Here is a 16,563-nt window from a genome sequence, read left to right on the forward strand (position 1 = left end):
TAAATTTTTTTCCAGGCTAAGCAAAAAATTTCATTGGGCAATAAGCTAAGCAACACTAGCTTGCCATAAAACTGCTTGGCCTTAACTTCTTGCTATCCAAACCCCCTAATCCATGCAGCACATTTACCTGGAGATACCTGTTGTGATTCTCGCAAAGTAGCTGTAAAAATCTTAAAATTGGCTGCATTACTAAAACTTTTTCAGACAACTGTTCATCATCTTTATCTCGAGTTCTTTCCAGTTTTTCAGCAAGCATATCTTCTAAAGCACAACTGCCTGTACTATTGTTAAGCAAAGGTATAGTTTCTTCGCCTGAAATTTTACAAGCATATAAAAAAAGAGAGAAAAAAAAATAGCTCAGTTTTGTTGGAATCAATAAATTTTTAACACCAATAGAAGAAATAAGCTTCACCAGGTATCAATGCTTTGGTGCCAATGTATGCTTGAGATGTAGCCATTGCTGCTTGGTTCAGTTCTTCGCGTATTTCTTCAGTAATCACCATACCGTTTGCTTTGCCTGGCGATAAATTAGAGAAAAAGATTAGAAGAGAGTGGGCAATTTTTTTTGCATTAGATTAAGCTAATTAGCTTAATTTAATTAAAACACACTAAAGCTTACTCGCGCTTATAAAGAGCCAACTATTTGACCTGTTAAGCGGAGCTAAATATGGATTTGACAGCATTGATAGAACTAAGCTTAGAATTCGGCTGCTAAGTAAGATAAGTAAATATAAGTTTTAAAAAGAGCTAAGCTACGTTTGCAATTAAAACTCTGCTAAGTGAGCTCCTAGGAAGAGAAAAATCTAAGGGCCAGCAGCTGGATTCGAACCCGGATCTCTCTTCAATCCTAAGATTATTATTTTTAAACAAATCTAAGCAAGGCTTGAAAATGCTTCCTATATTAGCTACTTTCATCAAAGTCAACTTGCCTTTACGTTTGCTCAGTTTGTCTAACTCCTTACTCTGCTCCTTGTCCTCATGGGCTTTAGCTGCCATATCTGAAGTGTTGACCGTCACAGTTGACTTGATCTCTTGTTGGGAATCGCGCATCTTATCATAGAATACCTTGCACAAAGGCAAATCATATTTATAGTATTCATGATATTTTTTCATTGTTCTTTAATAAATGCGAATTTCAATAATGTAGCTTACCTTGAAAAATGCTTGACTTAAATCGCCACCCAACAATTTGTTGTACATACTCTTCTGTATAATTGGATTGCCACCTTCTAATAAAGCTGTACCTAATTCCACTGCCTCTCCAAATATGGACGGCGAATGTATTGATTTGATGACTAATTCTACAACTAAATCCGAAGCGCCTTCCCGATCCAGATGGCATTGTACGTCATGTAGTGTTCGACCAGCGCGGCTCAATAATTTGCCTGTTCTCATAAAACAAAAAACAAAATGGCCTCACCGGGGTTTATTGTTTATATTTTGTTTGTTAAGGCGCGTCAACATCTGATGTCATTGGCTCCCAGAGCTTTTTTCAGTGAACTGCCGGCCTCCAGACAGTGCCTCTCGTTACATACACCACTGTCCATCACCGAACAGTGAGCTGTAAAAAGCTCCTAAGTAAAGAAAATCTATGGCCCATCAGCTGGATTTGAATAGCTTATTACAATTTATTTTCAAATTTGGATAAACTATACCTCCAGGACCATGTGTAAGTATTGTGTGTTGAATAGTTGGTACACTTTCCAATTCTGGTGATGGCTCCTTTTTCTGCACAAACTGTTTACTGAAGTAGCGATTTAGCAAGTGTGTCCTTAGTGCATCACCCTAAGTAATCCATTTATACAACAAATGTAGATTAATCCGAAGCTTTTAACAAACGGACCCCTAATAAGCAAAACATCTAAAAACTCACCTTCTCTCCATATTCACACCCAATGGCCATCATTTCCCTGAGAGTGCGCAATACTTTTACACAAAGTTTCTCCTCTTTTTCTTCTAATAACTTTTCAGTATGCTTGATCAACCTTAGTAAAAAATTGGAAACGAAGTATTATTTATGGAATCGAGAATCAAAGCAATCCAGAACACAAAGAAAAAAAATAAATAGAGAGAACGTTCATACGACTTTCTCTTAAGATTATAACTTGCACACTACCTTGAAACTCGCATTTCAAAAAGTTATTTAATCCTTATTAACACAAAACAGTTTTAACAACTGTACATAATGTTGGATTGACATTTCATTTGAAAGCCTAAAAAAGCCGCATTTTTTTTTTAGGCTTGCCATAAAGCGAATTTTCCTTTAAAACAAACAAACAAACAAACAAGGTAGTTCAAATATAAGTTATTAAAATTGTCCGGTAGGATATAAATCAAGAAGTATGTAATACACAACGAAGTACATCAAAATCGTGGGGATCTCAAAAAAGTAAAAATTTAAGTTCTACTTTCTTACGAGTTTTCGTTTTCAAGGTGGAGTGAACACGCACACATACGCATGTTTTACACGCACAAACACGGAGAGTTTTTCTAAAAACCATTTTTCGTGGCTCAGGAGAGCTCAAACCGTTTATAAGATAAAAACTAATGAAGAAAATGTGACACAATCGCAATAATTGCTCTAGCTCGGAGAAAGAAGTAAAAAAAAGGAACCAAGAGATTTTCAGTTCCAGTCAAGCAACATTCTTTAACCCCTTAACGTGCACGCTCGAGTTAATTCGAGCGGCGTTGTTCTTTATGCTGCTATAATTTTTCACACTCGAATATAATCGAGAATTGAAAATAACAATGTGAAAGCAAAGAAAAACAATCGTTTTATTGATATTTATCAAAAAAACTGTGCATTAAGGGGTTAATCTAGGAAATTCCGCAAGATATTACACTCTAACTGATATTATATTCCCGTAAAACACACATTAACAATATGCCAACAAAACCCCCTTCAGTGGATCCCTCCTAAATAAACATAAAAAGTATATAGCCCTTTATATGTGTTGTTGCTTTTAAAATGTAAAAAATTCAGTGGAATGGATTTAGCAAAAATAGTGGAAAAGAGAGAGAAAAAACCTTCAATTTATTTTTTTCTAATCTTCGTTAATTGTAATTTGGAAGCAATATAACAGTGTATTACACTAAAATTAACTTTTAGAAATTACCCTGTGAGTACCCCATTCAAAAACTGCCCTAAACTTACAATTTCCTAGAAAAAAATTTCAAATAAAAATAAAATTCAATGAATAACCATTTTTTTTTGTTTTTAAATCATAGACATATATTTTATTGTTAAAGAAAAATTGTGTACAATATTTAATTTAAGCTAATTAAGTCTATGTCTAAAAATAAAAAAAAATAAAAAATCACTCAGCTCATTTTGTTTACCTTCTTATAAATCCACCACTCTCACATCGTTTCCTCGCTTCGGTACCTATTGGGAACAAGAGTTCCGGACTGTAGAGTATGTCCACGAGCAGTGATAATTCGGCTTGTACCAGAGGCTTCAGTTGGTCTTCCAAAAGGAGGACGATATCTTGCAGTCCTTCTATGATACTACGATCCAGCCGCATTAATTGGGATTGTGAGCGTTCAATTTTAGGAGTTTTCGTAGCTTGCAACCATTTGCTAGTTTGCCTGGACAGAAGGCTGCTTTTCGTGAACATGGAAGCAACTTGGTTCTCCAAATCGGATGGTATAGCTATGGAACGGTTTTTAGCTGCAAAGAATAAAACCTTGTCATTCTAAAACGTACGGCATTCTACTGCTCTAGGAAATCGCCTTGGGTTTTCTCAAAAGTTTTTTTCTAATTTACAGTATACTAACCGACTTCAGATAATGTACGAATGCAATTTTCAACGTTAAATTGCTGCGCTGCATTCAACCAAGTGCACTGTGAGACTCTGAATGCAGAATGCAACAACTGTACAAATATGGGTTGACGGGTCTGAAACAGAGCGAACTAAGATTTAGGATACATTAGAACAGGATTACCTCAGTATCATCTAAAAACGTGTACTTCCGCTGAAAACTCAACATCGAAAATTTAGCATGATCGCGATTCTTCCTGTTAGAAGAGGTAGCACAAAATAATCGTTTAAAAGGATAACGCACCGGCCCACCAATGTGCTGGAAAACCTAAGGGATTTGAATTGTAAGAACATCATATTCTACTTCTACCTATTCGAAAAGCTAAAGAAATTTGTAGATGAAAAACGTTTTGCGTTAAATGAAGGAGCAGCCGTAGATGTATACTTTGCACCCCTTTCAGAACCGTAGTTCAGGTATGGTATCTATTCAATACGAAAACCGTTGGACTGGAAGAGAATAGCCATGAAAAAAGTTTTTTTCTTTTCAACTCGAATAATAATAAAAATAACAATCGTCATGATCTTTTTTTTTTTTAATTTAAGGCGCGTCAAAATCTGAAGTCAATCATCATCACAAACATATTATAAAAATGTTTAATAAGTGACTGGCTATTTACTAAAACATGACACACGGACACACTCTGACCCATGATAATAATAATGTCTTTGCTGGCAGGGCAGACACTACGCTAGTGGAACATGGCCGCACTTAAATGCACAGTACTATCTGCAAGACTAGGTAGGTGTAGCTGGTCACTGAAGTACTTTGCAACATCCAATTTTACCTGCACTGTTGTAGATTGGTCAGAAAACGGACTGGAGAAGAAGGTAGTAATTATAGCCATAACAGTAGTTGTAACATAGTTCTCCATGGCTGTGTCCGCATGACGCCGATCGTGTGTCACGTTGGCTACCACACCCATGTCCACAATGAAGCTCTTCTCGAACAGACTCCACATGTGATGCGAAGTATAGATTTCTTTCATTTCCACTTCCGTGTCAATGTAGCAATGGTTTAGGAAGTTGGTGTAAGCTTCCTGAAAAATTAAAATATTAAGTTTTCAACAATGAACAGGTCTTACTAATGAAAAGGAAACTGAGTACTGCTGGAAGCTCTGCAACGTACTCTAAGATAACTACAAAATACGTTCTGAAGAGGTTTAAGAATTATCCTGTGATAACTGAGTAGTATTGACTGTCGAGTCAAATCCAACCACATGTTCTGGTGCACTTACTGGTGCAAAAATTGTTTATTTTTTAAATTATGATAAATATTAAATAGTGAACATTATGAACCAGTGATAAAAAGATTTTAAAATCTTTTTTATGCCAACATACATAAGGTAATTTTGCGTACTGTGTACATTTTATTGAGAGAATTATGATATGAGTAAATTATAATAGAGAATATTAATTTTATTAGATTCTCAGCGTACTGACAAATTTGTAAATCATTAAAAGTGTTCCATGAAAAAAAGGTTCATAACTGGAGTATTTTATACACTTAATAAAAACAATAGCTGGCAATCTCCAAACTTCAGGAAAGGTTTACAGGGATGTGGGATAGCGATGCATGAGCTCCTCAACACGACAACAGAATCTATAATTGACAAATTTTCCTAAATAATCCTTCTGAGATGAGCTACATAAATGAAAATGTGGTTAAAAGGGTCAAATTTGATCATTCAGCGAATTCCATTTTTGACGCTAAGAAAATGCATAATGCATAATACTCAAAGGTATTCAGACTGGCTGACTAACCTTAACTTCTGGAATACAGTCTGAATGCGACACCATGGCCACGATATCGTCCAGCGGCAGCAGAGAGTGGCACTTGATCTCTGTGTATACGTTCTTACCCATTGTGCAACAAGCAAGCAGTTTCACTAATTCAATATGGTACCTGCAACCATATTTTCAAGAGATTTTTACTACATTCTCGTGGCTAGACAGCTTCTAAAAGAGTAATTAGCGAAGATCAGATAATAAGCTCAGCGTGCAGTGTATGGTCACACATACTGTGCGAAAAATGATGTAACATCTGAGGAAGCAGTATTTATAATAATCTTTAGCCCCGAACCAACCTTAAAGGGCTCGATTCGTCCATGCGGTGTCTATCCGATAACATCATTGTGACGAACTGTGCGAAAGAAGATTTGTCATTATAGAAGATAAGCACATCTTCGCCGGCATTCACTAATTCCTGCATCACCATGTCCTGACATTTGCGTATGAACTGATTTTCAGCTTTCACAATAGTTTGGAAGAACTTCAAATACTGTACATGCCGTCCATGGGTTTCAATGCAGTGGATAAAATGTTGGATTACCTGCAAACCAGGATGTAAATTTCTAATTCTTTTGACGAGATTTACTTTAATTGGGTAAATTGAAAACAAGTTTTCAAACACAAGTTGATTAAATACTAGGGCGTAAGAAAAGTAGTGGGTTGTCAACCTATTTAAACCAATGCAATTTCTCAATTAAGAACAATGTTTCCAATAAAAGTAATACTTTAAGAAAGTATTCAAGTTGAAAAAATCGTTAAAGCCATTTTTGAGAAATTCGAAATCAACTAAAAAAAATCTTCATAACAGTTTCTCTTTAAATGGATTTCAGCCATAATGTTGGTTTCAGTAGCGCCAACGGTACCAGAAGAAATACAGCATTTGTACGAGTATATCCTGTGACCTGTTGAGATGTTTTGTTAAAACATATAAATCAAATGCTACGAACATGTATTTAAAGCCTGAAAACTTAATTCCTAAAATTTGACCTGATGGCAATAGTTCCTCTTCCTAGAATGAAAAGAAAGTAAAAATACGAATAGTTACACCCTGGTATTGATCAAAAAAGAGAGTAAAGCAATAATTTATTATATTCTTAGTGAGATGACCAAACCAGCGAGACACTTACCTTCTCATTCACCTCGTTACACAGTGTATAGTTGTCTCGAAATATGCTACAAATTGTTTCCGCTTCAAGAATACCAGGATTCAAGAACAAATCCAAATGTTTGTGCAACAATACTTGATTCTGTTGATTGCCAAGACAGAAATTATGAAGAAATTGATGCGCTAACGACATCAATTGATTCATTTTCGAGTCCTCCTTATGGTCGTAAGGCACTTGAAGTAGATCTAGTACCACTGTATGCACTCCGACATTGCGTAAAAGTCGTTGTTCATGTTTACGAGGTTTACCAGCGTTGGTTACACATAGTGCATTCATACGTAGTAGAATCTACCCAAAAAAAAATATTTTATACAACTTAATTAGGAAAAGAGTTTTTTTTAAACACCCGGATAGAAGTAGAGCCTACCTGTTGGATGTTGGTGTACTCGTTAACATGGTCCAGAGAGCTCTGGCTGAGGTCTAGATCTGCGGATGAAAGTTGCTTGCCTGCATCTCCCAGACTGGTCTTGTGACCATCCTCTTTCTTGTCTTTAGAAGCACTTCCACCACCACTTTCATCAGACTTGCACTTGTACACCCACAGTTCGGACTTCTCCACAGACTGTCTTAGTACATCCAAATCCGACTTAATCTGTTTATAAGATTCCACATCGGAATCGGAGACTAACAGCTGTACTTGCTTGAACGCCTGTAACACTTCCTGTCTCTGGGAGAAATGGCGGAAGAGCAGATGCAATGCACCGGAGACCAATGGTGGGTAGTCGTGCATGGTCAGGTGAAGTAAAACTCTGAGGAAGGTGCGACCACCATGGCCATCCAAATCCAGTGCCTCACAATCTCCGCAACTGCCAAATATGCCTTCAGCTTGACTTCCTAAACAAATAACATTCACCTTACATTATGTACTTTATGTGGTCGCATGTCTATGAAGTAGTATCACCACATGAGCAATCCTTAACACTAATTTTTCCGTAGTCTTACATTAATTATAACATCATTACAAAAGCCACAAATGTTAGTAGTCATACACAAGTCCCTAAAATTTACCAAGAACATAAACAAAAATTCAACAATAGAGAATCTATAGCTACTATACATTTAAGAATTTTGTTTTTGCTTCACCTTATTTTTAAAATGTTGATCTTATTTGTTGAGAACGCGTACAACCCTTCAGGTACTGAATTGTTCCAACTTCTATAGCAGCTGACTACTACTTTCTAATCATTCTATATCTTGAATGCTCGCTGGGAAAGGAATGTCAAACATTTCTGTGAGTCTGAGTCTGTCAGGCGAAACATGGAATCTCATGCTAGATCAGATTTCCTCACAATCGACCTCGTTATTTAGAATCCTATTAACAAAGATAAGATCTTACCTCAATTGGCGGTCCTCAAGGGAATCCAAATTCATTTCTCATCACTGTACGGCCTTGAATATTTTATATAAAAAAAAAAATTGCAGTTTTCCTAACCGCTGTTTTCGCCTGCAGTGTATGGATTCCAAATAATGGAGGCCAGCTCCAATTTGGATTTGTCAAGACAGTAAATATATGGAATTAAGGCCATGAATGACCTTCTTACACACTTCGTCCATATGCTCTTTGAATTTAAGTCCCTGTTCTATGAGCATTTCAAGGTACTCTTAACACTTCCGCTCTTTTTAGAAGAGAACTTCTTAGAAAGAGAGGGTAATAAGAAGCATTTTTTTTCCTAGCATAAGTTACTGCTGTGACTTTCTTAATATTTGTTTCTTTTTAGCCCATTTTTTTAGGAATTTCATTTCTTTTTGAAATTTCTGAATGCCTTCTAACGATATTTTTTTAAAAAAGTTTCGTATTATTCGCAAAAAAAGGAAGATCTTTAACTTCTGAAACCGTCTGGTAAATTATTCATATAAGGCAGAAACATCCTAATACTAAACTTACATCCTCGCTGAACTCCAATGTCATGTCTATTCCCGTAAAAGATGGATCTATTCTATTCAAGAACTCTGCTCTTCCCTACAAAGACGATGATATCTAAAAAAGTAGCTGTTTATTTCGACCTTAAGGTGTTAAACCATACATGAATTCAAATAACTTTTTAGGAATACTTTTCCCTTATTTTTTTTGTTTTTGTTTTTACTGTTATGATTTTTTCTTTTTTTAATTAGAATTAATTGATTAACTAATAAATACATAATCAAAAATAGATTCTCATACATTCAATAATAATATTATTATATTCAACCTCACATTTTGTACAGATCGGCTTCTAAAAACTTTCCGAGAAAATAATTTATTGCAGTAGATTTCCGTTGCCTAGTCAATTGAACATTATACAGGGTGATCCACTTAAAACGCACCAATCGCTAATAACTCTTTAGGAAAGCGGAATTTCGAAAAAACCTACGAAGTAAACTATATTTTTTTTTGTCTAGTTTTCAAATTTTCCACCCCTATGCTGTATTTTTATTTTTTGCGGAGTTACAGCAAAAAACCCGATTGGGGTTTCATAAGGACCACTGGTTTTGACAATGATTATGAAAACTAGATAAGAAACTGTGAAAAATGACGTTAATCCCGTTTCGATATCTCTAATATTAGTTGAGATATTCAAGATCAAAGTTATAATTTTATCTATTCGTGAACGGTTTTCAATATTAATTTTCCACCAGAAATACACGTTTTGGGAGGTCCTCTGACTGCAAAAAATGTTATTTGCGACGCAAAGAACAAAAATAATAATAATTGACGATTTTAAAATATGAAGTGTAATGTAATGGTTATGGGTGAGCCAGAATAAATTAGTTTTATCATCAAATAAAAGCAACCATCACATCATTTTAATGTACTCCGTATGCAAGACTTCTTACAGCACTTTATATTTCCTACTTAATATTTTTTGCCTTAGGTCCGTCTTGTCCAACCTAATCTTTGTGCTACTGTAGAACTAATACAGTTTTCTCTCAGCAACTACATAAAATATGCAAAATGATTTATGATTGACTTCGCGGTTGAAATAGGTTTACCATAGTGAATTGCAGATCCAGAGTTGAAGGAGAAAAAAAGACACCTCAAAATTCATTTAACAAATGAAAAAGTCAAAGATCAATTTAGGAAAAAGAGATTTAACAAGAAATCATTTTAAGGAAAAATTTAAATAGGTGTCTATTCACACGTATATGGTATGACAGGCATATGGATATGGTAGAAATAGGGTTAAAGAGCATTTAATCCAGCTCGGCAATGTTTAATGTCCAATTATTGCGTTTATAGTTGAAGACTACATTAAATGACCTTAGTTTGTGAGAAAGCCGAGATATTTACCAATTAATTCCAAATCTATAGGTTTCTGTCCGATTGGTATACTATCGATGCCGGTCTTATCAGTGCCATCGAATTCACGTTTGAATATGGATAAAAGACAACTGATCCTGTAGTCTAAACGAACATCCAATATAAATTGTAAAATCTCAATTATTTTTAACTTTGTGTCCATGACGAGAGGGTATTCTTTCTTGTTGAGTGTGGGTGCCTTGTGAGTCGTCTGATTGGCTGTCCCACCCTGCCGACTGATACCTGAAACAGTAACCATCCAATTTTTGCTATTAACTTAGTGCTGGTGTTTGTTTGAAATCATCAAAAAAATTCGCTCATACCAGTGGCTAAAGTCAGACCAGTGACTACAGCACCCATATCGCCGATTGATCGCAACACACCGCCTTCTGAATGGATTTCTCCAGTTGGAATCTTACGATTGATATCGTTTTCGCTAACACAATCTAGAATGCTCAACAATGTCTTCGTAAGTCGCAATAAATCACTAAAACTGTAGAATCCAAAATAGATCAATTCTCTGGCTAATTTCACTACCTGGAAGCAGAAAACATCTTGGGAAACACTCATACGATTTCCTTTTACTTTAAATCTCTGTTTTAAAAAACAAACTTTCTTCAAACTTAGAATATAAGTTTTAAAGTAGTTAGCTTCCACATTACAGACGTTCGCTCTAAAATCTAGAATTTTAAAGGGAGCTGTCATGCCGTGCTACCTTAAAAACTATTTTTTGCTTTTGGTACATAAAATGGTTTTTGAAACAAAAACAAGTGGTAGGCATACAAGCATTAAGCCGGGACAAAAATGTAAAGAACACCTTGGATATATTTTCTCTTCCTAGGAGCTTCTTACAGTTTACTGTCAGGTAATGGACAGTGCTGTCTGTAACGAGAGAACACTGTCTGGAGGCCGGCAGTGCACTGAAAAAAGCTCCGGGCGCCAATAACCTAAGATGTTGACGCGCCTTAAATCATTTAAAAAATAAAAACACCTTGGAGCCTTTTTCACAAAAGTGGAGCAACCGATTTTATTCAAATACAGAATTTTCGCAACAAACATTTCAAAATACTGAAGGTATCGGGCGCCAACTGTTAGAAGTGCAAGATCAGTATGCATTGTGATACTGTATTTGATTCCCGGCCTTTTATTTTTGTATTTGTACTTGTAAGGGTCCAGCTTTTCATAACATTTTGTAGAAAGTCATTGGGATACTTAGTTTTTAAAACAAGAAAATAAATTTTATTTAATTTAGGTAATTTACTCTCTGAATTGTTTTGTAATCGGGGTTATAAGAATTAGGACAAGGAGGAAAAGCAATAATTAAATTACGAAAGGTATAGGAACCGCTGAGTCGACACCGTATCATATATAAAAACTGGGCTACTGGCTGGCCAGGGTCTCACTTTTATTCGGAGGGGCCAGTTGTCCAGCGGAGGAGCCAGTTGTCCAGCGGAGGAGCCAGCCGCCTGGCGGAGGAGCCAGTGGTCTTGCAGGGGAGCTCAGTGGTTCCGGCGGAAGGAACACCCATGCTGTGGAAGAGGTCCGTCGGCTGGCTTGTGGCTGGTGAGTTGTAGCCCAGTAGTAATTTAATAGCGGTATTTAGTTAGCCCCAGTATGGTCGACTCAGTGGTTGCAAAGACTGAATAGGTTACTTGTAGGTGAATGAATGAATTACTTATTGATGTGTGGGATACGTATTAGAATGTATTAGACGCAAGGTTAGATAGAGAATTGTATAGTATGTTCACGGGGTTGGTTTATGTAAGGGGTGGAGCGTAGGATACGATTTACTTTGGGGTATTTGTGATAATTTGTTTGTCCTTTTTTTTTTTGTTATTGTAAATAAATTATTTTAAATTATTGTAAATAAATACTATGGCCAAAATCTGTAATCATATTGAAGTTTGGCTGGAGTGACCAGTTCCTGCTTCCTCACCGTGCGGGTTGGCTAGCGCCCCTTTCAGTACTTTATTGTTAAATGAAAAAATTATGTAAAATATGTTAGCTATCCCCTTACATCCACGACACCTGCGGTAGATAGATGTAAATAGACATCACTTAACTTTTATTATTTTTTTTGTGCTGAACGTTCGTTGTACTTTAAAGGGGAGCTAACGTACTCCTTCCCACAGTATCCAGGAAAAACGAATATGTTAGATCTTTATGTTAGTGAATAAACAAAATTTATAGAAAATCCTTGGAGCCATTTTCCGAAAAATGGGAGAAAAAAAATTGAAAACTTATTCAGAACGTGGGTAGTTTTGCCGAGGGGATCCAAACAGGGGATTTGTGTCATTAATAAGATGGATGCAAATAATGGGTTATCGGTCAGCCAATCGCTTCCCATTGATTTCACTATTGTCTAGTAGAGGCACAGTTTGTGATAGTGCCACTATCCTTACTCTCCTTTTCACTTTTCCAAAATGTTTTGGTTGCTTATATAGACCACAATTTTTTTAATTAATTTGGCTTTTTTTAAGGAACCTTTACTTGGTCTCTTCTTTTTTATTTTTTTTTATTGTTCCAGAACGTGAAAGGCCTGTAACAACTATCCTCAGTTCCATAAAGTTGATTTTTTATTTTTCGATTATTTTTTGTTTTAATCATAGTCATTTTCTGTAAGGGTTAATTTTTATTTTTTAATTATGTTTATCGATTTTTAATTTATCTTTATTTTTAGTTTATCGACCTGGCGATCTTTTTTACAATAATCTCGTATGTAGCCATATCGTCCTCATATACAGCTGACTCGCAGAGCGGGTCTAGTACTCCACAACACTGTAGCTTAGCATCCATCTACATTTTCCATAATAACAATGGAGATGTCATCAGACACAGCCAGTTCTGCAACAAACATATCCAAAACGTACTTCTATTTGACTAAGTCAGCTTCCTACAATGCTTCATGTACGGCAGCCCTAAATCTGGCTATCTTTCGGAGGTTCGTATCATCGTATTAAATTTTTTGAATCGAAGGACAAGCAGTACGCTGACCAAGGGCAAAGATCAATTTAATTTTATTAATTAGAAAAACTATATGTTTTTCTGCTATATAAACCCTTACAGACCAATTGCCAAACAGCACTTATCTTAACCTGCCAACAAATTTTCCTTAGAAACTAAATTTTCACCGTTTTACCTCAAAGGTGAGCTTATTCTGGTACTGATCCTGAAAGGTCCACATATTAGCCACAACGTTGCACAGGTAATCCTCTACGAAAACAATGGTCGAACTGAACTTCGCGCGTACTGCTTCCTTGTTCGGATCTGGCGTTCGATTCGTATCGTAGTCATTGATAGACATGGCCGAAGGTATTTCCGACCACAGCCGGGCATACTTCACAGGTGTAACTGGTTCCTGAGGGTCTCGGTCCACGTGCAGGTGCAGCATCAGTTGGCAGAAGGAAGCTCGCAGCTCGTAGGACACACTCTCATCAGACATACATCTGTCAAAAAAATATAAAATAAAACTCAGATTGGGATTATTAGTTACTAAAGAACTCACAAAACTTTGGATACGTTGCTTTAAAAAGACATTTTTTCCGAGAGAATTCAGTTCACTTTCACAGGCAATGTTCTAAAAGGTTGTGTGGTGGAGCTCTAAATCCGAATTTAAATTAAACTGGGTCGCAATTCTATAATTCTTTGATTATACTTACTTCAATATCAGATCAATATCCAAATGTGAAGAAAGATTGTTCAAAGCTAGATATTGCCTATTTAGACACATGTTTGAAAATAGATTCAATTGGTGCCTGTAATAATCCAATAGTGCTAAGCTCACTTGGTCACCCATTCTGCCAGCTTGTGATAGTTCAATCAATGAACTACTTTTCTGAAAAAATGAATCATAACCAAACAGAGAATCAATAAGATGCATACGGTTTGGTGAAAGTTTAACTTTGTCCTCTTTAGGCTAGATATCGTTAACTTTATCCGTCATAGCACGCATTTATTATAGTTTCTATGCGAGCTGAAACAGATAAAATCAACGATATTATCTAGCACTGCGGATCATACCACATTATCAACTGAGCTAGATACCTGTCTATTGTCCCACGTCAGGAGTGTAACTTCGGCATTTTCTAGGGTCGCGTTGTTTGCTGTTTCTTCTTCAGCGCTTTGTTTCAACATTCTGAAATGACGTTAGTGCTTTTACTAAAGTTGAGTTCTATTTTCTGGTAGTACAATCTTCTTGAACACACTTCACAGAAAATCGAAAAAGAGACCAGATATATAACAAAAGGGAGCCCCCCTCTGAATTTGATCTAACAAGCACATTGTCAAAAAGCTTTTTAATTTAACTTGAGATACTTTAAATACATTTATTAGACTGAGTAGTTTTTCTGTACATACACTGGGAGCCTATATCCCTTGATTATTTGAATAAGTGACATGTACGAAAGAATATTTATCGATATCATGTTTTATTAGTGAGGTAGTAATATGTGAATGAAAATGTGTGAGGGATATGAGCCGATACTTTTGTTAACAATGAATGAATCTTTTTTTAAATTATTTGTTTATTCTTTAAGTTATAGAAGAGATACGTAATACGGGAAAGGTCTAGGCCAGAATTAACTTGAGTAAAAGAGTTGGGAGAATTACTGAAAGTAAAGCACGTTTAAGAGCATAATATCTCAAATAATCATTAATAAATTTACGTCTCAAAAGTAATATTTGTACAAACCTGGTTTCAATCAGGATATCTGAATTTTTGGAGCTTAATACACTTTTGCAGATTAGCTCTTGCGTTATAGCTATGGCCTTCTTATTTGATATACACAGATCGGAAAGGTAGTCCAAAAATCTGGACTCCCAATTATACATATTCTTCCGGACCAATCCTACAAATGTTTCAATTTCCGCAGCGGTTATGTGTTTTTCAAGCAATTTTCTATTGTTGTGTAATAAAGCTGTTATAGTATCTTCAGCCAGAATGTCATAGCCTATTTGCTTCTGCATAAATCCAAAATGCTTTGCAATGTATTCCTGCAAAGAAAAAATTTTGCCGTGAACTCTTATGACTTACTTCTTACTGTAATTTAATAAATGGAAAAATTGTTCCTTAAAATTAAAATAGAAGACTGCAGCACATAAATATAGATGTAAAGTGGGTGGTAGTTAAAATTTTCTCTGGCTGGGATTTGAGATTGTCAGGTATCACACACTCAGACTTTACGTCACTTGAACTTGTAAGAACATTTCCGTAGACTTATATCGGCCTATACCTTAGTAACGAACACTAAAATAGTGTAAAGTTTTTCCTTTATCTAAAAACTTTAACTACAACTAATGACTGCCACTAGTTATTAATATATGGGTTCGATAAATAATAAAACTCGCTAAACTTATAAGTAGTAAACATTACTTATAACCATAAGTAATAAGAATATTTCCATTGTAATCCCAATTTCGAAATTTTAAAAGATATCAATTCTTCCTATCACTAAAATTAAAAGTCAAAACAAATCTGAAGCGAACTCTAATTACTTTCTGTCACGACATTTTTTAGGTTTCTTCTGACTTGAATTTTAACTCAATTATGACTGGCTTCGAAATAATAAAAGTTGTTTAGCTTTAATATAAATTCCTTTTTAAAAACAACTTTTGATGAAAGCATACGCGTAGGAGTTTCCCCTTAAAATCAAATCTAATGAAAAGAATTTCAATCAAAAGTGATTGGTTTTCAAGTGAGCACACGTCATTTGGATGTTAAGAAACGTCGTTTAACAGATTCATGTTTCCGATGAAATAATTTTCTTAACTCGAAATTTTAGTAAAACCTTTAATTCTAATTAACACTAAGGTTTAAAATACCATACAATTAAAAAAAAATTACTTTTGAGGGAGCCTACCACTAGTCCTACTCCAAAACTGTCCTAAAATGGATTTTCCTGGAAAACAGCTTATAAAAACTTATAGCCTTCATTCGACACCCTTCCGCAACATATAATTAGCAATTGAAAAAAGTTATAGATCTACAGGTATGCAAATACAATTCCAAGTTTAAAGAAAATGATAGGTAACCTTTTCGTAAAATAAAAAAAACAATCTAAAATTCAGTACAGATCGAAACATTATAAATACGTCCCCCGGTAGTTAAACTAAACACAAAATTTGAACTTGCGATTTTCAGATTTGGAATCTATTCTGATTACAGACGGACAAACAAAATGGCCAATCTGTAAAAATCATTTTTCTTACTCACACCTCACAGATCGCATTTCTGGTGAAAAATTCAAAGTCAATAAAATTACAATAATTTTCTTTCTCTTAGGCGCCACGGTAGCCGAGCGGTTAGAGGCGAGACCTGTAAAGCTAATATGTATTGTGGTACTGGGTCCGATTCCCGGTCTTAGGCCTTGGATTTTATTTAATGGTTAATAAAAGAGATTTACAGTAAAGTATGTTTGCTAGTCGTCTCTGTCCATGACACCTAATTGTAAAGCCCACCTAAAAATAACGTAAAGCCCGCTTGAAAAAATAGGCAATTACTTTATTTTTTTCC

At 35.5% G+C, this 16,563-nt stretch overlaps 1 protein-coding gene across 2 annotated transcripts in view; it reads right to left on the reverse strand.

Moving 5' to 3' along the window:
- The window catches only part of Itpr (Inositol 1,4,5,-trisphosphate receptor), a 46,548-nt gene that overhangs the window by 13,307 nt on the left and 16,678 nt on the right, over positions 1-16,563 (reverse strand). For both annotated transcript variants that reach the window (XM_074138159.1, XM_074138158.1), the window contains 19 exons: positions 14,743-15,044; positions 14,097-14,187; positions 13,712-13,887; positions 13,192-13,498; positions 10,376-10,589; positions 10,044-10,295; positions 7,143-7,609; positions 6,737-7,063; positions 5,906-6,150; positions 5,583-5,724; positions 4,607-4,858; positions 3,778-3,898; positions 3,340-3,670; positions 1,874-1,985; positions 1,656-1,785; positions 1,153-1,385; positions 930-1,065; positions 413-517; positions 128-312 (listed from right to left, as the gene is read on the reverse strand). In XM_074138159.1, the coding sequence (XP_073994260.1) occupies positions 128-312; positions 413-517; positions 930-1,065; positions 1,153-1,385; positions 1,656-1,785; positions 1,874-1,985; positions 3,340-3,670; positions 3,778-3,898; positions 4,607-4,858; positions 5,583-5,724; positions 5,906-6,150; positions 6,737-7,063; positions 7,143-7,609; positions 10,044-10,295; positions 10,376-10,589; positions 13,192-13,498; positions 13,712-13,887; positions 14,097-14,187; positions 14,743-15,044 (4,128 nt within the window). The remainder of the gene's footprint in view (positions 1-127; positions 313-412; positions 518-929; positions 1,066-1,152; positions 1,386-1,655; positions 1,786-1,873; positions 1,986-3,339; positions 3,671-3,777; positions 3,899-4,606; positions 4,859-5,582; positions 5,725-5,905; positions 6,151-6,736; positions 7,064-7,142; positions 7,610-10,043; positions 10,296-10,375; positions 10,590-13,191; positions 13,499-13,711; positions 13,888-14,096; positions 14,188-14,742; positions 15,045-16,563) is intronic.

This window comes from Rhodnius prolixus, unplaced genomic scaffold (genome assembly GCF_049639745.1).
Source record: "Rhodnius prolixus isolate KJV_2025 unplaced genomic scaffold, Rpr scaffold_11, whole genome shotgun sequence".
NCBI classification, from domain to species: Eukaryota; Metazoa; Arthropoda; class Insecta; order Hemiptera; family Reduviidae; genus Rhodnius; species Rhodnius prolixus.